Source organism: Coptis chinensis, chromosome 6 (genome assembly GCF_015680905.1).
Source record: "Coptis chinensis isolate HL-2020 chromosome 6, ASM1568090v1, whole genome shotgun sequence".
In the NCBI taxonomy this organism is placed as follows: domain Eukaryota; kingdom Viridiplantae; phylum Streptophyta; class Magnoliopsida; order Ranunculales; family Ranunculaceae; genus Coptis; species Coptis chinensis.
In genome coordinates this window covers 25,966,827-25,992,311 of record NC_141461.1, presented here as the reverse complement: position 1 = coordinate 25,992,311, position 25,485 = coordinate 25,966,827, and the positions used below count along the sequence as shown (strand labels likewise).

Below are 25,485 nucleotides of genomic sequence, written 5' to 3'. Positions count from 1 at the left end.
TATTCTCCTAATAAGCTATCACCCAATTTTAGAATTCTCTAAATTCTAGAAGCTCTCGATTGCATTCAATAGAGATGGTTTCTATTTTTGTCATTGTTACAATGTGGAAGAGAGAAGAACAAGAGGGGTGATCAGGAGGTTTTGGTTATAAAGAAGGAATGGTAGATTGGTAGGTTAATGGACTACGTTAAGACAGCATGGCTTTGGGTTCCTTAGCTCTATTTCGAGTAAATCACAATTGTTATCTACATGCCAGTGCCCTAGTGTGGTCTCAGTCAAACTTCATTACATGTGCAGGCGTGTAGTGACTTTATTCAATTATTCTGGTATCCTCGTTGGCCATTTTTATTGGAAGAGTGTAGGTGGATGAACTAGTTATTGTAAGTAGGGGTGATAAGAAGGTTTTGGGCATTTGGTTTAAGTTTGCGCTTGAAAAAGATTTAGGAGAAAGAAGGTTCTGAACTGATAGATTTTATATAGAGCAAGTGTTTAAATTTTCAGTCTCGTCCTCGTGGTTTTGTTGTGTCCTCTTACCCCCATGTCAGACAGTAATGTTTGGCTCATACACATTAACCCAGCTCAAGGACAAGTTTGCAAACAGTTGCACATGGCAACTAAACGAAAGATTCATGCAGAACTCTGTTATGGGGAATCCTGTGATAACAATGCCATGAACGGATATTTTTTAAACAAAAATGCGAAAATCGCCGTTGGGATTGTTTCTTTTATTCTAAGGGGACAAATGTAACAAAGATATTGTTTGATGTTTTTATGATTGTCGAATCGATTATGAGAAGGCGAGTGGCCTGGGAAAATGGAGTTGTATTGGGATAATCAATCCGACCTTATTAACTGATTTTCTGGTAGAGAAATTTGGACTCTCGCAGTTCCTCATTTTCTTAATAAATATTTTTGATCACTCGTGTACTTGATTGTCTAATATGGCTTTATTTATTTTACGACAGAGACAAATCTTGTATTCTGTGCAACAATGAAACTATTGATTTATTATTATTATTAATTATTATTATTATTATTATTATTCATTGTTTAATTTTTAATTTTTATTTTTCAGTCGTGTCATTTGTACATGTGACTCTTACATTCCACTCTAGCACCTTTTCTCTGTCTTTTTAGAGACGTATAACTCTACGGATTGAGCACATGACAAATATTTAGTCATTGTAGTAATTATTGATCCTTATAAATCATCACTCTTATTTGTTTTGTTAAGGATATAAATTCTACAGATTTTAGCTGATGTAATTTTGCACACATTTAAGGTAATATCCTTCCTTCTCTGATTATTTCAATTATGGTAAGCTTTCAGTTATTTTATTTAGTCATTGAGGACAATGCCTAATTTAGTTAGGGGGTGAGAATTAAAATTTTGCAATATTTTAATTACAATATTTGGAAAGTTTATAGGTGAATTATGGTGATTCTAGGTGAAAAGTATATTTTTATCGTTTAAACTGGCTAATGAAATTGGAAATTATAAGTCATGACCAGGATTAGTAAGACTTTTCAACTAAGTTTCTATTACTAGAAATAGATCTCACTGATAAAAGTCTTAATCTAAAGTAAGTTCATATAATACACCACTAGAGGAATTTCAAATGAAAAAACAGCTTAAACTTCTACCAAACTAGAAGATTAGTACAGAGACTTGACCTGTGAGACTTGAGCCTTTCAATTTTAATTTCTTTGAGAGTCTTTACGTAAATCTGAGTCCAAGTTGACTCAACCATTTTTCTGTGCATAAATTCATTATGTAGTCTCATTCATTTTTTATTTGGTCAATCATGAGGTGGCGTCAACTGGGGAGATAGCCATTAGGTCTTGTAGTCTATTCAAAGCGGAATATCATACTGATAAGTCAAGTAGTGAACCAATCAGCCTTTATCCCACCTAGTAGGATTATCATGTTAACCACTTTTGAGCCTTATATATTAAACCTTTTATTCTTAAACCAATCATCTCAAACACAACTCCAGATAAGGAGTATATCCCATATTATTAGCCTTATCCATATTTCTGAGGATTTCTAAAGAACTAAAGAGAAAGTTAGAACGAAGAAGATTTTGAAGGAAATTTTACCAAAGTCAAATGAAGAAAATCATTCCTTTTGCTCAAAGAAAAATAATAATAATAAAAAAAAAAAATATATATATATATAAAAAATATATATATATATATATATATATATATATATATATATATATATATATATAATTGAGCAAAAGTAGTGATAGAGTTCAAGTGTTGCAGTCTACAAGTGAAGAAAATTTCCAAGAAGGTCAAAAACACAAAGTCTTTAGTATATTCTCATAAATTTTTGAATCCTTTTTACCCTTTTCTTGTTAACCTGTCCTAAGCCTTGTTTTAATACCCAGACTTATCACTAAAGTATGATATAAATTTTAGAATAGGTGAGAGGATGCTAAAGTGAAGGACCCGACACTTCAAATGTGATTGACATTCTTTCCATGAGACTTTATTTATATATTTGCAAATTTCCGTCTTTCTGACTAAATATGTGGGATGTTCTACTTTTTACTCATTTCCCTGCATATGGAGGTAAAATAGAAAACTTATCTGAGAGATATTTCCTTGTGAGTGTATGAAATGGTGAGATTTGAAGTCAAAATACTAATCCAAAGGTGAGGTAGAAATTCCGTTGCTTGGAAAAGAGAAAAGAATCAAAATGGTTAAAAATGAATAAGCTCTAGTTATGATGATTAGTCAGTCTTTTCTATCTTTATGAATAGAACCTTAACTATTTCCACCACTGCTCAACTATCCCAAACAACAATGCTTGATCATTTTGTCCCAAATTTGAATTTAAAAAATTTCCAAATGGTGTTGCAGCTATATTGTTGGTAACCGTGATAAAATTAGGATCCGTTTTTTATTTCAAACAACGCCACCATGACACAGCATTTCAAAGTGCACAACGCACTTTCCATAGGTGTATTGCCTATATTACACGCAATACAACAAACTATTCAACATGATATAATTTCAACTCAAATTTTTTTAACGCAATGCAACAAATTCAAACTAATTACACAACAACAAACTTGATATAAACTAATATAAATAATAATAATTAACATAAAAAAAATCTAAAACTTACTTGAGACTTCGCCACTCTATTTGCTACGTGTTGGACCGATGTTGACACTAATGGTGGGTGTTCCTCGATTTCACAACGCGGTGAAAAATTAAACCCAAATTCAATTTCATCCTCCTAGCCCACATTTTGAATTCTTGACGACAATCCTTTTTGTCCCTCTTTTTTTTTATATTTTTAAATTTCCAAATCATCTACCACGCTCTTCAGGTGGTAAGGCAGGTGGGGAATCATTGGGGGGTGGAGAAGTCATTGGGAATTGAAGAAATCAAATTTTTTTTGGCAATGGAGGTTTCTAAAATCGCAATGGAGGCGCTGGAAGAAGGTGAAAGTGGGTTGTTTCGCGTCTGTTAATATTAGAGTCACCAGACGGGATGTTTCATCCTGCCTCGTTATAAAATACCATATGGGATGTTACATTCCGTCTCGATCAAAAATCTTCCAGACAGAATCCAACATCCCGTCCGAGATTATTATTCACCTTTACATTGGGCAGTCTCACCTTACTTTTCACCAAAACGGTGGAAAATATGAGAAATACTGCCTACGTGGAGGTGAATATTTGTGACTTGCATTGGGAATGCTCTTGATAACACTATGAATTGCAACTGTCTTAAGAATAAAACACAAAAAAACTAAACAAATAAAATAGAAAACAAGAAACAAAAATAGAGGAGAAAGAAATGGTCGGTTACATTACTTACCTACATTATATTGTCTTGTCGTAGGCATTAACACAATTTGACAGCACTAATGATACTCAAATTATTAAGAAAACGACTAAAAGCAGCTCTAATAAGAACTAGCCATGCAACCCGACCTGTGTTCGGGCCTACTATTTTTAAACCCATCAGAAGGGCCTGTTAATTTTTCAAAAAAAATTAATTGGGCTTTTGTTCACCTATAAATTTAAAGCCAGTAAATTGGGGTCTTTTTAATTTTTAAAAACTTTTGTTGGGCTTTTGTTAATGAATTTAGATTACGTAAAATTGTAAGTGCGCATACCACTTAAGAGTTCATGCAGCTTCATCCCCTGGATATATGAATAATGGAAATCTTTTAGGTTGATTTCATTACATTTTTAATAGCATCACCATGCCACCACAATTTTATAGGATTCTCACACATAAAAATGAAATAAATCTAATTAAAATACACCAATTAAATGGACAGGTCCTTGTCTCTTTGGGAAGTTTGTAACAACATAGAGCTATCTCAAAGCCACTAATTATTCCCCTGCAAAACAGTATGATAAACTCATTCACATCTGACATGCCTAGAATAGAGCTTCTTAATTCTATTTGTGAATTTCAAATAAAAAAAAATTACTAATTAAGTTTGTATTTATTAGCTTTCATTTTTTCCAGACAACCTAGTAACATTATAATGAGATCTATATACAATTAAAAAAATAAAATAAAGATGACTACATTTGGTTCCCGATTATATCTTAAATTGTTATGGAGTTAGCAACAAAAACATTACCTGCCATGTCATGCCCAATAATGCTTATCATAAAAGGTTTAGCTCCAAGCTATGACATGCATTCGGCAACATTCCTTGGTACTTCTTGATAGGGTTATATACTAAATGCATTACTTTTGTATTAACGCTAATTCTTTATATTTTGAATGAAAATCATATGGACAAATGTTATGCATATTATATATATTATTAATTAGTTATATGCATGTGTCTAATACTTTATGTTGTAGATGATATGGTGTGAACACACAGAAAATCATATCATCAGTACCTTATAAAGTATAAATAATCGTTCACAACCTAAATGGATTTGGACAAACCATTAGTACGGTTATAGTATAATCTGGTATTAGTCTATCTTGACTATAGGATTACACTAGTACACTTTGTGTGTATTGAACAGGACCAAGTGAGGTTATTTCTCATTATACTGACTATATAAGAGAACAAACGCCTCTGTTATTATGGATGTTTGTCCTCCTAATCCGGATATAATAACGGGCACTTACATGCATTGTACATTGCTTTAAATCATCAATGAGTGAGATTCATTTGTGAATCAACAAACTCGATGGATTGGGTAATGACATTGCATGTAAGGTGTGTTGTTGATTATAGAAGGAATCCGTGTCCCACAAGAAGTCGGGTTGATGATGTCCCTTTGAGGAGCTCAAAAAGATTGTCATGTAAACCCTGTAGGTGGATTTATTCTGACATGACAATGAGGTTGAGTGGTACTACTCAAGGACATAAGAAGTTGATTAATGTAGTTGTCAGTAACTTGACTTAATCAACGGACATTCGATATCTTAAACACAGGGAGATCAACGAGCATATAATATGGAGCCCATAAATGCTGACACGTAATTTGGGATTAGGGCGGTAGTGCAACAATGGCCTTTAGTGGAATAAGTCATTTGTTGACGAACTTGGGCCGTGTGTTCTGGGCAAACATGGGAAGCCCAAGCCGCCCGTCAGGAGGCCCAACCCTAATTTCTCCTCATGGTCCCTGTTGTAGCCTATAAATAGAATATTTTCTCTCTGGATGAAATTCACTATTCACTGGATTAGAAAAGAGAAAGGAAAGATAGATCCAAAATTAGATCTAGCTTTGTGAGAAAGAAGGGGATTGGTAGATCATTTCCCACATAATGTCCAATCTGTTCTAAAGGAATACAACAGAAGATCAAGAGGTTGATTTCGGATTTGATAAAGCTTTGATTCTCAGAGATTATATCTAAGATGATTCTCAAAAGGTATGTTCTCTATTCAAAATTATGAGAACCCCATTGATTCCGCTGTGTGTGGGTTCTCGCGGTTTGTAGAAATATTCGTTCTGAAATAATGGTTCCTACAATTGGTATCGGAGCATGTAGATGTTGGTAGATGTAGAACTGTTCTAACATGGTTTTGCAGGCATCTAGACCAACTGTTATGGTCAGAATGATTTCTGGAAAGAAATGCATCGTTTTTTATTTTATGAAAAATTGATCGTTTTTACAAGTTTTGATTATCAATGGATGTAATTTAAATCACGGTATGTATCGTGTTATTGTTTTTATCATTGATTTAATCTATTGTAAAGATCAAAAGATCAAAAAGATCAAGATTTGGATTGGTCAAAATCTGGATCTGAATTTTTTCCGTTGGAGCGCGGGTGGAGCGTGGGTCGCGCTGAAGCACCTAGAAGTGAGCGCGGGTCGCGCCCTATGCAGGCACAACTGGAGCGCTGGTCGCGCCCTTAACGCCACAAAAAGAGAAATTGGAAGTGAGCGCGCCACGCGCCTTGGACAGGCAAAAGTGGAGCGTGGGTCGCGCTGATGCGGTTGGAAGTCACTAAAGGTATGAGCGCGCCACGCGCCCTATACAGGTATATTTGGAGCGCGGGTCGCGCCCTTCAAGGCAGAAAGAGAAATTTTTTTTCTCTAAGATGAGATGATTATGTTTGCTATTCAGGGTCTATGAAGTGATTTCATGAGGTTTCCAATGAAGGAAACAGGTCACGATTTCTAAAATTAAAAAAATCGGGGCACTGCCCCGAACCCCATCGGACTTTGTGAAGGCAACTAAAAGAGTTCAGCGAATAGGATGGAGCAATGAATATGGGCCATAACAGTTCCGAATTTGTTTTCCATTTTATTGTTCATATTTGCTTATTCTATATGCATGTTTTTATTTGTGGATGTTTGTTAAAAACTAAGCCCACATGAATAATAGATAACATGGACATAGGCCTGACCAGTAAACAGAAAGATCCTCAGTTCTAAATAACCAAGTGGGAGCGGGAATTTAGTTTCGTATAAATCCCACGGTCTCCATTACTAGTTTGTTGGTAATATAATTATACTTGCGCGTCGGTTTTAGTGCCTTCCTCCATATCGGATGAGTCTAATTACGGATTACCAGAACAAACTTCTAAAGGACAACTATATGAAGTTATTAATGTATGGATTCACTTCTCCATCTGAAGGGATTCATTACAAATAATGGACTAAGAAGTTGAGTAATGGTATACACTTAGATGCAAGTAATGGTATCCTCCCCATCGGAGTCACTGCTATTATTTGTAGGACCAAAGAAGGTCAGCATTTTAGTTTTACTTGTCTAGATGGTATGTGTCCACTTTAACGAGTGGTGTGCTGCTAAGTTGATGAGCAGTAGAACTAATAGGAAAAACCTCTCTACACGAATGTAGATAGGGTACACATCCACACTATCGTGGCTTACTACATCTCGGTGTGTAGGGTGCTGACGAGTTAATTAATTGATTTTTAAGTTAACTCCATAAGTATTTCCACGAATGTAGAATGGTAAACGTCTACACTATCGTGGCTTACTACTTCTCTGTGTGGAAGGTGCAAGTGATGGGTTGATTAATTAATTAATTTTTGTTATTAACTCAATAAGTTTTTGCCCTACATAATAGTTATTTTATGTGATTCTTATGTTTTCAAAATGGTTACTTTCAACCCACTAGCAACTATTCTTAAGGAAAACAAACTTCTTGGCCCTAATTACATAGACTGGAAACGCAACTTGGATATCGTGTTGACTGCTGAAGAGTACAAATATGTACTCAATGAGGAATGTCCACCTAAGCCTGAAGATATTGCTGGAGAAGAGGAGAAAGAAGCATATAAGAAGTGGAACAAGGCAGATGAGATGTCGCGGTGTTACATTCTGGCATCTATGTCAGGTGTGCTGCAACATCAACATCAGGCCATGACCACGACTTATGATATGATGCTCAATCTCAAGGAACTCTTTGGACACCAGAATAAGGCTGCTAGGCAAACTGCCATGAAAAACTTGATGACCACAACTATGACTGAAGGGACTCCTGTAAGGGATCATATGCTCAGGATGATGGCTTATCTGAATGAGTTGGAGATCCTTGGAGCTGATATCGATGCGAAAACGCAGGTCGATATCATTCTCATGACGCTGCCTGAGAGGTTTGAACCGTTCCGCCTTAACTACAACATGAACAAAAAGTTATATTCTTCGGCGGAACTGATGACAGAACTTCAGTCAGCTGAGAGTCTCTTTAAGCAGAGTTATGTTCAGGTTTATGCTACTGAGAAGGTTTCTACTTCTATGCCTAATGGCGGAAATAAGAAGAATAATGTTCAGAAGCATAAGAATATGGCAAAGAAGGGCATGGGACCTCAAGGAGCTGTGAAAAAGCCTAAGGGCAAATGCTACAAGTGTAAGCAGTCAGGACACTGGAAGCCAGATTGTCCTCTTCTCAACAAAGAGAATAATGGAGGTATATCTCATGCACTAGTAGTTTAAACATGTTTAGCAGTGTTATCTACCATAACCTGGTGTGTAGATACGGGAACCACTAACCATGTCTGCATTTCATTGCAGAGGTTCCAGGAAACCAGAAAACTTAGTGCTGGAGAGATTGCCTTATCTTTAGGGATGCTACCAGAGTAGTAGCTGCTGCAGTGGGAGATGTTTGTTTATCTTTTGGTAGAAATAAAACTAAGGTGTTAAAGAATTGTCTTTATGTGCCTAATTTTAGAAAAAACTTGATTTCAGTTTCTATGTTAATTAAGGATGGATATTCTGTTTCTTTTAAATGACAAGATTGTCATTAAGAAAAATAAACTTTTTATCTGTTCTGGTACATTAGAAGGCAATTTATACATCATTAATCTTATTCCACCCACAGTGCATTAAATTTTACCCAGAGTAGTATTATTCTAGAAGTATTGAGAGGAGAGACATTAAACTACTTCAGTACCAATTGTACAAGAATAGGAACCACAACGTGTCACAAATGACGTACAAGAACAAGAGGTGCTTCGTCGTAGTGGGAGGGTTGTTAGACAACCAGATAGGTGATTGGTTTGGGAATGTCTTTAGACATAACCACTGATAAACAAGATCCTGATCCCTGGACCTACAATGAAGCACTCCAAGATAGAGATGTAATATCTTGGCAAAGGCAATGAATTCTGAGATGGAATCTATGGATTCTGATCAGATCTGGGAGCTTGTAGAGCCACCCAATGGTATAAAACCCATTGGATACAAGTGGGTCTATAAAATGGATGTCAAGATAGCTTTCCTTAATGGAAGTCTTGAGGAAACCATCTATATAGAGCAACCAGAAGGATTCATTGAAAAAGGTCAAGAGCATCTTGTTTTGTACAAGAAATTTGATGGAAACATAGTGGTAATTCTTGTGATTTATGTAGATGACATCTTACTCATTGGAAACAATGTGAAAGTGTTGTTAGACATAATAGTATGGTTTTCAAAGCAATTTGATATGAAGGACATGGGAGAAGCGGGTCACATCCTTGGGATCAAAATTATAAGAGATTGCAAGAAAATGATGTTGTGCTTATCTCAGGCTACCTACTTTGATACTATGTTGACTCATTCTAACACGCAAAACTCCAAGAAAGGTTTTTTGCCTTTCAGGCATGGAGTTCCTCTATCAAACGATATGTGTCCCAAGACACCAAAAGAGATAGAGGACATGAAAGCGGTTCTTTTTGCTTCGGCTATAGGAAGCTTAATATGCGCCATGTTATACACGAGGCTAGACATCTGCTTTGCCGTTGGCATGGTTAGCAGATATCAGAAGAACACTAGACAAGGGCACTGGACTGCGGTAAAACATATAATGAAGTACCTGAAAAGGACTAAGGATTATATGTTAGTATACCATGCAGATAGTTTGGTTCCCTTAGGGTATACAGTCTACACTATCGTGAACTCCAAAAGTATTTCCACGAATGTAGAATGGTAAATGTCCACACTATCGTGGCTTACTACTTCTCGGTGTGGAGGGTGTTGAAGGGTCAGATAGGGACAAGAGTAAGTCTACCTCAGGTTGTGTGTTTACCTTGTGAGGTGGAGCCATAGTATGGAAGAGTGTCAAGCATAAATGCTTGTCTGACTCCACCATGGAAGCTGAATATGTGGCAGCCATTAAGGCAGCCAAAGAAACAGTTTTGGGTCCGCAACTTCTTCTAAGCAAGTAAACATATTGAGCGCAAGTACCACCTAGAAAAGAGGAGATGTTTATGTTACCAAGATAGCATCAGAAGATAACCTAGCTGACCCCTTGACGGGCATGTTGAGGGGATGGGAATCAGATGCTTAGCAGCATAGCTTTAAGTATAAGTAGGAGATTTGTTAGTAGTATACTAAAAAGCAATGCTTTGAGTATAAATGGGAGATTGATAGGGTTATATACTAAAAGCATTACTTTTGTATTAACTCTAATTTTTTATATTTTGAATGAGAATCATATGGGCAAATGTTATGTATATTATATATGTTATTAGTTATATGCATGTGTCTAATACTTTATGTTGTAGATGATATGGTGTGAACACACAGAAGATCATATCATCAGTACTTTATAAAGTATAAGTAATCGTTCACAACCTAGATGAATTTGGACAAACCATTAGTACGATTGTAGTATCATCTGGTATTAGTTTATCTTGACTATAGGATTATACTAGTACACTTTGTGTATATTGAACAGGACCAAGTGAGGTTGTTTCTCATTATACTGACTATATAAGAGAACAAACGCCTCTGTTATTATGGATGCCTGTCCTCCTAATCCGGATATAATAACGGGCACTTACATGCATTGTACATTGCTTTAAATCATCAATGAGTGAGATTCATTTGTGAATCAACAAACTCGATGGATTGGGTAATAACATTGTATGTAAGGAGTGTTGCTGATTATAGAAGGAATCCGTGTCCCGCAAGAAGTCAGGTTGATGATGTCCCCTTGAGGAGCTCAAAAAGATTGTCATGTAAACCCTGCAGGTGGATTTATTCCGACATGACAATGAGGTTGAGTGGTACTACTCAAGGACATAAGAAGTTGATTAATGTAGTTGTCAGGAACTTGACTTAATCAACGGACATTCGATATCTTAAACACGGGGAGATCAACGAGCATATAATATGGAGCCCATAAACGCTGACACGTAATTTGGGATTAGGGCGGTAGTGCAACAATAGCCTTTAGTGGAATAAGCCTGCGTTCTGGGCAAACATGGGAAGCCCAAGCCCGTCAAGAGGCCCAACCCTAATTTCTCCTCATGGTCCCTGTTGTAGCCTATAAATAGAATACTCTCTCTCTCTGGATGAAATTGGATCTAGCTTTGTGAGAAAGAAGGGGATTGGTAGATCGTTGCCCACACAATGTCCAATCTATTCTAAAGGATTACAACAGAAGATCAAGGGGTTGATTTCGGATTTGATAAAGCTTTGATTCTCAGAGATTATATCTAAGCCGATTCTCAAAAGGTATGTTCTCTATTCAAAATCGTGAGAACCCCATTGATTCCGCTGCGCGTGGGTTCTCGCGGTTTGTAGAAATATTCGTTCTGAAATAACGGTTCCTACACTCCTCCTGCCACATGGTACGGTATACCTGAACAGGAAAGTTCCAATCAATAAGTAAAGAAAACAGGAAAAGAAGAAAAAGGGACAAAGTAACATTTAGTCTTATTAATAAGTATCATAATTTGTTATTTTTTGCATCATTTTTGCTTGGAACGTCAGCCTATATATGAAAAGGAGTTTATTCAAACACATGTGTCATCCAACACAAACACAGGGAGGTAGACACATGTACATCTCCTCTCCAATCTCAATATCAATCCCCTCTCTCACACTATAATGTTTCCTGTCAGACCCTACCTGTCTTCCCGACCCTATCAATAGTTGCACTTCTCCAAACTGCCAAAAACACACTGAGGCAGAGTATATCCTCTTCCCAACCTTAAATATTCTACCTCTCCATGCTAATGCATGTGTGCCCTTAATTGTATTTCCCATAACCCCATCACATGTTATCATATTCTCATCTCACCAACCAAACTACATGCCCTTTTCAAACTCTCTTACTTATCATATAAAATTAGCCTACATTAATAATAAATTAATAATACAATTAATGAGCATGCAGTCAAATATATACATGTCCAGGAGTTGTTGTCATTAGATGTGGTGGAGTAAATCACAGGTGATGTTGAGATAAATTGGTGATTTTCATGAATGCGTGTTTTGTTTTGTTAAATAAAGCGTTGTTTGCAACACGGAGTCACATACCATATGTTTTGAAGCAAAAGATCCCAAAACAACTATACATGATAATTATATCTTTAATAACTCCATGACAAAGCAAGCGTTTCTAATTAGACTCAAGCATTCATCTATCGAATTATATGTGGGGAAACACTAAACCACTTGAAATGAGATCTCTTGACAATGAACAAATTAAAACTTGAATGAAAAATAATTGAGGAGTATAAAAATTAAGTAAATATAACAACAATGAGTAAATTTAATGTTACCTTCTTCAATTTGAGAACCCTTCAGTTCTGAATTCTTCAATTCCACGTCATCTCCCCATAATTCACGGTCATCATGATAAATAAGGAGTGTTGGTAGGAATAGAAGAATCCCAAAGGTCATGGTTACCTGCGGTTTGAAGAGGGTTTGGAACTGGGGGTTTTTTTTTTACAAAAATGTTTGATGAACGATTGGGTTTCTTTTCAGGTTTTTAATTACCTAAGTACCCCCGGCGTACAATTCATAAAAGGGCATGTATTGGCTATTTTGTTTTCAAAACACTTGAAAAGACCAAATAGACTTGTATGAAATTACGAAAACAAACCAAATTTCAGGGCTATTTTGGTAAGAAGAAAAGTAATTATTTTTTAAGAAATGACTTTTTTAAAAACTTTGGTGACGTGGCTCCCTATGACCAATGTGTCTAGCTTAAACCTTAAATGGAATATCTAATTTATTGTCGAATGCAAATAAATATATTTAGTGGTAGCTCTAACTGCATATATCATATAGATCACAACCATAATATTTGTGAAGCAGGGTACATATGTTGGACTCACTTTGCTTGTCGTTGGCTCATAAAGGACTTGTTTCAAATCACCGTACAACTTTTCTAGAGCCTCTAAGTGAGTGCCTTTGGTTCTTCCTTAAGCTTCAAAGTGGAAATGATCCTATTTGCTACATGTTAATGCAAAGAATAAAATCAATTCAAACCATGAGTATAATTAAACAGTTTTGAAGTTAATGTGCTCAATATTGGAATTAATGTGTTAGCTAGTGCCAGAAATCAATTCGCATATGAAATTAAAATCACCAAACCCTTCTCGCAATTAAAACCTTAACTTATGGTTTCTATTGGTCAAATCCTAAAACTGGCGCTGTTACTACTAATAATTTTCTTCACCAAAATTCACCTTCTTCTCTATTACTACTAATAATTTACTTCAATTTCCTATTACAACATAAATTTACCTACCCAGGAGAAGGAAAAAATAGAGACAATTTCAAAAGCAATTATAGCTAACCAAATCATATTATTAAATGATCTAATAGCCTCGACAAATAAACCAAACTTAAAGAGCATTCAAACAAAATAAAAATACTAAACACTCACCATTATAAGAAGAATTTCCATTTTCATTAAGGTTGAAAAAGTTAATCTCTAGTGCCAACGCCGATGGCTACCATACATAGAATAATGGTTCCCCCCACTTAGTAAAAGAAGCTCTAAAAGAAGGCTATCTGCCAAGAACTAAAGCCTGATGAATATGGATTAAGAAGTGGCCTGAACCAATGCATTTGTACAATCAAATTTGTCACTGATTCTATGGAGCTGTTGTTCGACTTAAGGAACCACTATAATGTTCTTTGAATAAGGCAGCGAAGATAAAAAATGAATAATGTAAGTAAAACTCAAAATTGATTTCGCGAAACTTTGACACAAAAAATTTTAAAAAAAAAAAACGATTTATTACTTGCTCTATTGTAAGGTGTAGGCACTTTATCTGAAAGTCCTAAAGTGGGAGATCAAAACAAACTTTCTAAGAGCACAACTCGCGGTTTATCCATTTTTCCCAAAGTTTGGCAAGACTTTATGATCCATAGATGCTAGCGCCGATGCCGATAGCTAACATTTTTTCATTAAAGAAGCTTGTGACAAAGTCAATACTTGAATACTTAATGCACTTTAAGGAAAAAAAAAAGTAAATGAACAAAAGCATTAAGGTAGCTAGACAGTCACATATCATGTACACATGATATCTGCATAAGTTTCTAAAAATATCATATCATGGATGCATTGTTGTTGCACAATGACCTTTCGTATTGAGCCTTCATATACACATGCCTATCAAATGATCATACAATACTAACGTTGTCCTTAAACCAAAGAACTTTGTATGGCTTTAAGAAACAAATTCATGAGTTCTTCCTTTGAAGTAACTCATGCTCAGCAATTGGAGTCATTGCAATCATTAGCCCATTATCTTGATCAGTAGTTTCTCAACCAATAACTAACTTCTACTATATAAATATTTGAATGAGACAAAAAAGAGAGCAAAATAGAGGGCTCTAATCAATGATGCAAACAGTAATCCGACCACTACACAATTCATATGCCCTTGTGACAAAGTATACAACCACCACCAGCAAGAAATTATATGTAGCTTTTTTATTAGCAGAAATTGTAGTCTCTCCAAATCCTCTCTTTAGGTTTCTAAATTCACAAAGCTAATGCAGTAATTGCTTTCTAAACTTTTCAAATCAAGTCAAAACAGATTCAACAAAAATACTATAGTTGATCTCATATACTTTCTTCGATTGATTATCTACACTATTGCAAGCAGGTAGAGAGAGAAGGTTAAGAAAGAATAGAATCGAAAACTTACTGATAGAGAGAGAGAGTTCTTTCATTGATGTTGTTCAATAGGGATGTAGTTTTGGTCTCATGATGTTCGATTGTAGTTATTTTCTCGAGTTAGCTCCTTTTGGTATCATCATTTTTCCGAGTCTTTTGGGAATATTACAACATCCGTGACATGTATATTCACTTTTAGGTTTCGGTTCTGGCATTACCTTTGGTATCTCAGTATTATAATCGAATAGTGTCTAATGAGAAAGGAAAAGTGTAGACCTTGTAAGCACACCTTTGCAATTGCAGTTCCACCCCTTCTTTTAGATACAGAATAATCCCTCGACCATATTGTTTAGATATCTCACCTCATTAGGTTGGATAAAGAGAAAAGCTCACAGAAATCAGCAAAGAAGATTGATCTTTAACAAAAGTGCAATACGCTTTCTAACTTTTCTGGTTGATCGAAAAGATATGCAAAAGGGAGAAAAGAACCAAGCAACAAATAGAAAAGAACAGGAAACTCTCACTGGATATGCTTATAGGCTTATAGCATCTGCACTCCATCCACATCAACCCTTCTAATGACTCTGTCCAAGCTGAAAAGGATTGTGACTCCACATATTTATGTGATATATGACCCTTTCGACTTTTGAGGCGTTTCTCCAGCAACATATATTCTGCATGCTTCATAAAGAATTAAAGAAAAAAAAAAATTACTGTCACCTAATGAAACGACATCACTGATGTAAACCCTGATTTTCTCTACCCCTGACAAAAGTAGCAATCTTCATTAACAATTTAACAGTGGGTTATTTCTCAAGCATATATGTTAGTAGAGTTAGAATTTTGAGGCTTTTACTCTACTGGTCTACTTCCTCCAATCCTTCAATGCATTTGTTATGTGCCTTAGTGCCTATGTATGTGATCAAATGTGGACTTATTCCTAGCTTCCCATATCACATTCAAAAAAAAAAAAAACTGTCAAATTGAATTGAAAATTGAATATAGTCTTTCCCCAAACCTAAAATACGCACACCCCACTCTCTAGTCTCTTCCACTACTTCTCCCAGAATTGTAAAACAATGGAAAATTTACCACTGGAAATCACTACCAACATTCTGTCAAGGCTACACTTTAAACAAACGCGTAAATACAGATGCGTCTGCAAACTCTAGTGCATTATTCTTTCACATCCTACATTTCCCACCACCAAGTTAGCCCAACTCTCTAAACTTAGTCCCGACATTCTTCTCCACTTCAAAGAAGTCTCTCCTTTTTTCGGTTCCGTATATACTATCTTGAAGACAATGAAACAATCCTTAAAAGGCCCATATACCCACTCACATTAGCTGATGAACATTTCCTTGCTGACTCGTTTAATGACCATTATCCTTATATTTTGGGCTCTTGTAATGGTTTTATTTGCTTGTTTAGTCCCATTGTAGACCTTAACGGTGGTGGTCAGGGTTTATAGCTTTGAATATGGATGGGTTAGAGCAAGTTATAGAGATGTTCTGCCGCCATAGCTCTTTTTTTTGTCAGAGAGTTTGGGGCGTTTAACAAATGGGTTGGGTTGTGTTTTGTTTTTTGGTTGTTAATTACTTAATTATTCACTGGCAAACAATTCAAATTAGGCGTGGTTTTTTTAATCCCCTAGCTAGCATGTAAAAAAACCAAAACGTTTTTTTATAAATTGCTAAACACAACAATAATAAGATTAAGTAAGTAATCAACCAATTAATTATTTTTTAAATAGAGATTTTTTATAAAATCTGCTGATGTGGCTCCTTATGAACATGGGGAGAATGGATATTAATGTAGGTAGGATTATATACTCAGATATATAATATAATCAAGCCCTTCAGCCCATGCATTAATGCATATATATTGTCAAAGTAGTTTGTTCGTTCCTACGTTCGTCCAGATAGAATACTTCATTTTTATGTTGAAAAAATATATAATGGAATGATCAGAACTGACATTAATTCCTCTATAATCTAATTAATGAGGTCAAATTGTATTATTTATTTGTTAGAAAAAACCCATATATATTTGATTTAAGGAGTGAGACATCTCACACATACACAGAATAGAATGGTTCACAAACAATCCATTATTGGTGGATGGTTGTTGACTGTTGCTGTGTCTCCGTCCTGAATGGCTACAATAATAATCATAATAGTCAAACCCAATTTATTAGCACCGTCTCATTTAATTACGAGTGTTATTTGTAATTTATCCACAGTTTCGGATTACAGCAACAACATAAATGTACGTGGCCGGTACTCCATTTTCTACATTATCAACTGAAAGTCTGAAACAGCTCGAGAGTTTAAGAATGAGAACACAAAATTGGAGCGATTTGTGGAAAGGCTGTGAATAGACACTTCTCAGCTTTCATTATGGGATTCATTTTTATACAAAGATTTTCGGTGATTTTGGACACCCACATAAAACACTCTTATACTCCATAACCAATTAAACTTTTTGTCATATTCCAATAACCGCCTTAATCTAATAATATCTCCCAATAGAAACAAAAAAATAAAATAAAATAAAAATGAAACAACACACGACTTTATAATCTTGTACTTCATAATTCAAAATCATTAGTTGTTGATCGAGACTTAGGCCGGACAAAAATCGTAGATATTTGTATTTGTCTATTGTAGTAATCCTAAGTATAATAGTCTTCTAAGTTCTCCCATTCGTCAAATTTTGATTTTGATTTTTTTTTTCATTCTCATTACTTTAAAATGATTGATTCAAATCATAAGCGAGTCTTTACATGTTTATTGGTGAGAGAAATGTTGCGAAAGAGATAAATTATTGGAAAAGAAATAAAAAACACATTTTTTTTCTTTTTAAAGAAGAAGAAGAACATGTTTTTTTTAAGTTACAAATGAAAAATGCATAATATCTAGGATTTAGTACTTTAGTATGGGATACTTAATAGTCTCACTATAATAAATGACTTGTTTTGTTTTGGATACGCCTAATAAAAAAAAGATAATTTAGGAATTTAAATGTGTCTAAAACAATTTTATTTATTTATCTTAAAGTTGGGGGTACAGAAATATTTTTATAGATGTGTCCAAAATCACTCGAGATATAATGTCTTTTCATATTTGACCCAACAAAAAAATAAATAAATAAAAATACTCGCCCTTTGTGTATAGTGTGTGTTGTCATCTCTATTAGTAAAGTACACTATAATTAACCTGACCTTTTAAATTAGACCAACATTTTATCTACCACTAAATACCCTTGATTATATATTAAAATAAAATATTCAATACCTTTAAAAAGGACTATTCCGTCATTTCAACTTTTATTTCCATTTATACCCTTAAATTATAACACACTCACAGAGGAGTTTTGTGTAAATTCATGTTGAAAACCAAATGCACGCACTATATAACTATATGAATTGTACGCCTATATTTATTAGTCTCTCTATTAGTAAAGTACAATAAATGCCATTTAATTAGAAATAATTGGGTTATTTAATAAGAGGTTAAGAAAAGGAAAAGTTTAATCGGAGAATACTAACCGATTCTTTTCGATTCTCCCCCGTATCTTCTGTTTCTCACAATTTTTTTTTTCTCCCAATGAAACTACTACTCTCATTCACAATTTTTTTTTTCTCCCAATGAAACTACTACTCTCATTCTTTTAATTTTGGGTTTTCCCCTGTAAGCAAAAGGAATTAAAAAATAACCAAAAAATTGAGTGTAATCTGAGTGTAACCAAAAAATGAGATCTGCCGGTTCGAAAAAAGCACCGAGTCAATGTCTTTATCTTTTTTGGGTGGTCGCACGCCATGGAAGCATTTCCATTTCTTGATGGATTAATTATGGAGGGTACAAGGGAGCCATGAAATCTACGGTAGAGATCTCGACTCGTGTTCGAAGTTGGAGTGCGGGGAGCATCGACAGAGAAAACTTTTCTGCAGATTGGGGATCATGAAGATTTTATTGATGTGATGATTTCCAGTTTAGAAGGTATGGAGTTCCCCTCGCTACGACCACGATACCATCATCATCAAGGCTACGTGCTGTAAGCATTACTAAACCGCACAATTTTGGACATATTTACTTAAGTTTTTGCGGATGGAATTACGATTGCGGTAAAGTCAATATCATGATCATTCAATTTCGATACAATGTTGTTATGTAGAAATTTAAGTTTGGTAACCGAGCAAACAACAAAAATCATTTAAAAGTTTCTTATTAGCATTATTGTTAATTTGCTTTCTTATCTTAGTAACGACAAGAAATTAAGTTCTCCGGATATTTTTCTGTTATGGAATATTAGTTTACTTGATGGGTTTCAGATTTTACGTGAGGCTATATGGTTCTAAGTGGTACGCATAACACAACCATGATCACCCTAACTTTGGTCCTATCTTTCTTTGTTGAATAATTGCCATGTGCTAAGAAAGGCTAAGGATGAGTTGGATGCTCACGTTGGCAAAGGAAGACATGTTAACGAATCGGATATTCATAAACCGCTTTATCTTCAAGCCATTGTGAAAGAAACTTTAAGGTTATACCCCCTGTTCCATTTGTCAATTACCTCATGAGTCCATGGAAGATCGCACAATAGGTGCGATGGTTACATAATCCCGTTAGGCACAACTGTGATAGTTAACCTTTGGAAGCTACCGCGAGACCCACAAGTGTGGTCAGATCCTTTAGAGTTTCGACCAGAGAGATTTATCACGAGTCACATGGATGTAGACGTAAGAGGTCAACATTTTGAATTGATACCTTTTGGCTTAGGAAGAAGGTCCTGTCCTGGGATTTCATTTGCTATTCAGGTTCTACATTTGACTTTTCGTCGTTAATTTCTGACTCACTGAAATGCGGTTAAGGGGTTTATGGATTATTTGATGGATGAACAGTTGGCACATACATGATGTCACTTACCAACAGATTTCATTGAGGTCCTCTCATTAGTAGAAAAGCCCAAATGAAAAGAGAAGATAGCAAAAGCATTTGCCTGGATTGCAAAGTTAATGGATCTAAACCTTATAAAGGAAGAAAGAGATGCCGCACAAATACGAGATACGACGCAAGGAAAACAATAAACTTCTTTTGGAACTTGCTTTTATTCAATCTAACTCCATCTCACATGGGCATAGAATTTCCAACTGATTAAACGTGATTGAAAACTAAAACTACACACTCATTTGGGTTCGAGTGTATATGGTTGTATAAGTCGGCACTGTCTCATGGGCATGACGGGTTGCGACCAGGTCCTCCAAAGTAGAATTTGTACAGTGAATTTGTCGGTTTCAACTATGGACTTAAGAGTCTCTAAAAGTGGAGATTCAAGCAAGCCTACAACTCCCTGATTTAACTTTGGTGAGAACCAAGTCACTATTGGGAAACAAAGGTAAGATCCCCTTGCTTTCCTACTTTTTTCAATATTTCGTGAGTGATAGCAGCACCTTACTTTGGAACCTTAAAACACTCAATGACTGCTCATTCGCCTTTGCAATGAGAGCACCTTTTTTCATTTGATTAACTAACTTATTTTACATTCAATTTATTAAAATGGTTATATCAGGTCATGAAGATGCAACCATACGAATATCAAGTTGGAAATATTTCGCATCAGAGTGCTCTGCAGCTAGATTAAATGTATGTATGGAATCTATTTTTCTTTTTAATTTGATATATATTTATAGTCTACAAATCTTGATCAGTTTCTACGATCTTTCTCAGAGGGATGTAAGGATGAAGGTTAATCCATAGCCTACAGAAGAATCAAGGTTTATCTATTTTCTGAAGTTTAGATTGACAATGTTATCTGCATGGTTTTTTAGAATTATTGATTTAAAATCAGTTAATTTTCATATATTATTTTTTTGTCATTTGTGGATGCAATATATATTATGCAATTTGCAGTCGCCGTTTGTGAAGCTACAAGGGATAATCGAAACAAATAAAATCCTATCTCCCGATTCAACTGCTGTTGTGCTCGATTGTGCTGATATTCATTTGTGTAGTGTTTAGTCATATAGACAAATATGTTAGTCAGAGATTCAGTCGTGATATTAAAGGTAATAGCATTGAACCAAACGATGTGGTTTAGTCGAAGTATTGCTTGGATTTGTGTGTACACTAATAGTTCATTGATACCATGCCATTCTGATCTGCACACTAATAGTTCATTGAAATGGAAGTAACATTTGTTTAAAGAAAAAAGAAAAAAAAAATTGTGTATATACTTTGTGATAGATCATAGCAAGTTATAGATTTCGAGCGTATGGTCTGTCTTTGCGTTTCATTCAGTATTATAGCAAATTACGCCCCAAAATAGCATTATCATTAAGTGCTTGACCATCCTTCAAATATGTTTTAAAATTGCGCCGGCTTCTTTGTTGATAAAAAATTCATGACTTATCTGAGGCGAACAATTGAACCATGTCAACTTTGACATTTTACGTATTATATAGATGAGTTCATAATTCATGAAGCTATCTTTTTTATTTGCTTTTTATTCCATTGTATTTTATTTAATTTTACATGAGCATGATAGTTCGTAAGTCATGGTGTTGTTACTGAAATACATGTTAGTACTTCAGGTGTATGGCCTTATGGTTATTATAGTAAAAAGGTTCTATATGTAGGTTGGTCAATCGTGGAAGGCTATGCCGGCTGATTTTACTCTTTGGCAAGAAGAGAGATCCATTTCTAATCTTTGAGGTTCAGGAGTTGCAGTTTTCGGTCAAAGAGTGGCAATGATGAGCATTGTGATAAGCAGTGAATGGAGCTTTTTCGGAGGTTCAAGAGTTATATATTCTGCGTCTGAAAGTAGTAAGATCTGTGCCCAATGAAAAAGCTTCTGAAGCAAATGCTTCATGTAAGATTGTAATACTTTTGCTCATTGAATTTTCCTTTGGTAGTTTTGCTCATTGGTAGAAAACATAAAACTTAATAAGGCTATGTGTAGCTATTCCTTTTTGTGACTTACATGCTTGAGTTGACAACATTGTTTTGGTTAGATTCTTTATGGATTTCCTCTTATGGAATAACATGAGTTGCAAACAACGATACTGCTCCCAAAGAAAAGTGCCTCAACTACCATAAACATTTTGGTATTGCAGGACTGGATACACATAAAGAAAAATGAAGTTATTATCGCCTTTGTTGTTATATGAGTTAGATTATCTTATAATTAGATGTATTTTATTTTATTCAAATTTCCTCATTTGGGTGTTACACGTGAATTTCTTCAGAGGACCATGTCGAGAATCTCAATCGAAAGGTGTGTTTAGTTTCTATTAATTCATAACTTTCCTTCAAAAAACAAACATTGTGTAGCACTGCACGATTGATTGCTAGCTTATTATTTAGCAAGTTGTTTACTCTTGGCAATTTTCCCCATAGGTATTCTATCTTGGTTGTGAGTTTTAGATCGCCCTACACCATTAAGGTTTTTCTTAATACATGATATGATCAAGAAATCCTACAAGTGGTCAAGACCTTCCTAACTCATTGTTTGTGAACAAGGCACTATCAATTCATCTATCATATCTCTTTGTTTTGAAATTTATTTGTTTATTTTAAAATTCCTGATTATATATTTTGGTTTATTTATATTTTTTCCATTATTGTTTGAATTGGAGAAATGAGTTATTATTGAGGTGTATGTACGTTACATGGCCATTGCTTGCTTGTGGATGTAGGTAATTAAATAGTTCGTAGCCGTTAATCCTTTTAAGATGAAAGATATAGAAAATTCAAAATCACGCTTCCCTTTGTATCTGCATCCCACTTGACACAATTTAAAACTTTGAATGTTGGAGACTTGGAGTTGAGCAGTTGTGACTTGATTATGTTCATGCTTTGTTTCTACCATATTTTTTTCGACGGATTTGTTGTTTTGTTAGTAAAATGTCAAGGTGAAAGCAATCTATTAATTAGTAAAAATAGTATATGTAGTCTTTTTCAACTGTTTCTTTGTGAATGCAGAAATATTACATGGCTTCTTCCAGGGAATTTGTTCGCATTGTTAGCATCCAGAAATCACCTGTCATCCATCTCTTTAGAGAATCAATTGCTGGGGTGGCTACAATCAGAGGCTTTGGTCAAGAGAAGCGGTTCGTGAAGAGGAATCTATATCTTCTTGACTGTTTTGCTCGCCCTTTCTTCTGCAACATAGCTGCCATTGAGTGGCTTTGCTTGCCCATGGAATTACTCTCGACTTTTGTCTTTGCATTCTGCATGTTTCTGCCTGTAAGCGTGCCACCCAGAAGCATTGATCCAATCAAGTATAGAACTCTTCCATTCTTTCTCTTTATATCTGAGTCCTGTTCATTTTCTTGAAAAACATCCCAATATTTAACTTCAGATGATGACAATGTATCATAAATATAGTTTGAGTTTAGCACTTACTGCAGTCCCCTATTATCAGATCTTTAAGGTGTTGGAAGTGCTTCTGTGCAGGTATGGCAGGGCTTGCTGTGCGTATGACCTTAACTTAAATGCACGCTTATCATAGTGGATATTGAGCTTTTGCAAGCTTGAAAACAAAATTATTTCTATTGAGCGTATTCATCAGTATTCTCAACTCCCAAGTGAGGCTCCACTCATCATTGAGGACTCTCGCCCTCCATCCTCATGGCCAGAGAATGGAACAATTGAACATACTGATCTGAAGGTTAGTTAGGCTTTTCTTTTATGATTGCATTCGCTTTGTTAATGATTGCTATGATTATATCCATAAACCTTATATAAAAATAATTCATTCACGTTATTTTGTCAAACTGATTATCTCTATTTTCTGAAAATTATTATTTTTAAGGTTTGTTATAAGGAGAGTCTTCATGTTGTCCTTCATAATGTATCGTGTTCATTTCCTGGTGGAAAGAAAATTGGAATAGTAGGACGTATTGGAAGTGGTAAATCAACGCTTATCCAAGCTCTATTTAGACTAATCAAACCAGCAGGGGGAAGGATCATCATAGATAACATTGATATCTCTAGGACGCTGCAGTGAAATCGAACATTTCAAGTGATGTTACTGCTAAGTTTAGAAAAGTTGAACATTTCATTTGTTGTGTTACTATTCGGGCATTTACAGGATATAGCTATAGGTGTGTTGCTTTATCTGAATCAGCTCGAGTGAGATAGGCATTTGACTGGAATTTAATCATTTTGCTATTAGGTTTTAATTAGCAGCAAGGCCGTCACAGTCAATAACAAGCAGAAGCTATTGATAACACATATTTGAATATATCTCAGCATAAACAAAAAGTCTCAAATAGAAAGTAAGGTTCCAAAACTTTGGGAAAATAGGCTCTGAAGAGCCCTTTAGGCTTCAACCAAGGCTTAGGCGAGAAAGCAAGATGACTAAAAGAGAAGAAGGGGTCCATTACAGGTAAACATACAATCAACAGTATTAAGAATGCATGCACATTATTCAAATCAGTCAAAGGTCGAGGGAGTCGGAGTATAACCAATCTAGCCAAGTCAAGATTATGACAGCTCAGCTTGGAATCAGATATCCAGCTTACAACCTGGTTTCTCTTAATTACTAAGTCTTCATTTGGGTTTGAATTTGGATTCAATGCTCACTTTTATTGGTGTTTTTCCAGTGCCTTACCAACGGAAATGGAGCCATGGGGTTGAGTAGCAAACAAAAGCAGCTATCATTATTGTGTGGGATGAGGACGGACACATTTTCCTAATGTGTAAAGGAGCATACCTGTAAGATTCTAAATACTCATACATCTGTATATTATACCGCTATTTTTTTTACTTCAACATTAACACTTCTCTTTGTCGGATCTTAAGAGAAACTTTCCAATTATCACAACTGTCCAACTAACAAGTGTACTTGAATTGGTCCCCTTTTTTAACTAAAAAAAAAAGTAATTAGCATAGGTTAGGTATATCGGTTTTGGGTGCTCGAGTGGTATGTAATATTCTTGGTGTACTAGAAATTAACGATAGGGAAGACGGCAATGGGGCACAAGCTGATGGCTTCTGAGGAATGTATGGAAATGCTGGAAGTTGGTGGAGATGGGTGGAAGAACTTATGGAAAGAACTTATGTCATGAGGAGCTCTTCTTGCGCTTTAAGAAATATAAGACTAATACACATCAAGAAGAGGATTGTGGTAATATTGGAATTCATGGTTTCTATGTGTAGTAGTAGATTACTATGTTCAGGGGTTGTTTAGTCTTAATCTCTTAATATATAATAGAGTTCTTATAAGATGTAAAAACTATGAGTATGTAGTTTTGAGTGAGATAACAATGTTGAGGAATGTGATTATATGTGAGACTCTGGCATGCTTCTTCTTTGCTTTCGTCAAATTTTTTCTGGAATCCTATTTGGAACTTGTGAAGTTGTGACTTAAGACCAAAGGAATTGAACAGGGTTAAATAACTAGCTTCGATGAACTTGCATTGGAATTGCGGTCTTTGTGGCTTTGATATAACCATCAATTGAACTAACGATTTCCAAATCTGCCAGCAGACTCCAAATTTACACAAGAATGTTATTTTGCTTAGTTGTTCTAAATAGTAATAATTACTGTGTTTAATGTGTTATGTGTTCAGTTTCCATACATTGCTCATTAAATGACTGATTGTGTTTGATGCTTTATGAAGTAAAGTAACTAGATTATGTTTTCAGTTCTTGCA

General features: G+C 35.2%; 1 protein-coding gene and 1 long non-coding RNA gene across 5 annotated transcripts; one reads left to right on the top strand and one right to left on the bottom strand.

The window, feature by feature from the left end:
- Positions 1–4,160: 4,160 nt before the first annotated feature.
- Positions 4,161–16,368, bottom strand: LOC147492345 (uncharacterized). The gene is made up of 3 exons (XR_015198983.1): positions 14,857–16,368; positions 12,472–13,147; positions 4,161–4,372 (listed from the first exon to the last, which is right to left on the bottom strand). It is a non-coding gene; the product is annotated as an uncharacterized LOC147492345 (long non-coding RNA).
- Positions 16,369–19,463: 3,095 nt separating this feature from the next.
- LOC147492344 (ABC transporter C family member 5-like) lies at positions 19,464–24,544 on the top strand. Of its 4 annotated transcripts, none has more exons than XR_015198774.1 (7): positions 19,464–20,222; positions 20,397–20,470; positions 20,555–20,601; positions 21,463–21,695; positions 22,808–23,106; positions 23,282–23,495; positions 24,433–24,544. XR_015198774.1 is itself a non-coding variant. In XM_086566134.1 (6 exons), the coding sequence occupies exons 4-6, from the start codon at positions 21,666–21,668 to the stop codon at positions 23,334–23,336; spliced, it is 384 nt and encodes a 127-aa protein (XP_086422260.1). In that variant the 5' UTR covers positions 19,464–20,222; positions 20,397–20,470; positions 20,555–20,601; positions 21,463–21,665; the 3' UTR covers positions 23,337–23,990. The 4 variants fall into 4 exon arrangements, 1 of the variants encoding a protein (XP_086422260.1); XR_015198777.1 differs by adding an exon at positions 24,003–24,215 and having other exon boundaries at positions 22,808–23,495; XR_015198775.1 differs by adding an exon at positions 24,003–24,215 and having other exon boundaries at positions 19,464–20,470.
- The last annotated feature ends 941 nt before the right edge of the window (positions 24,545–25,485 follow it).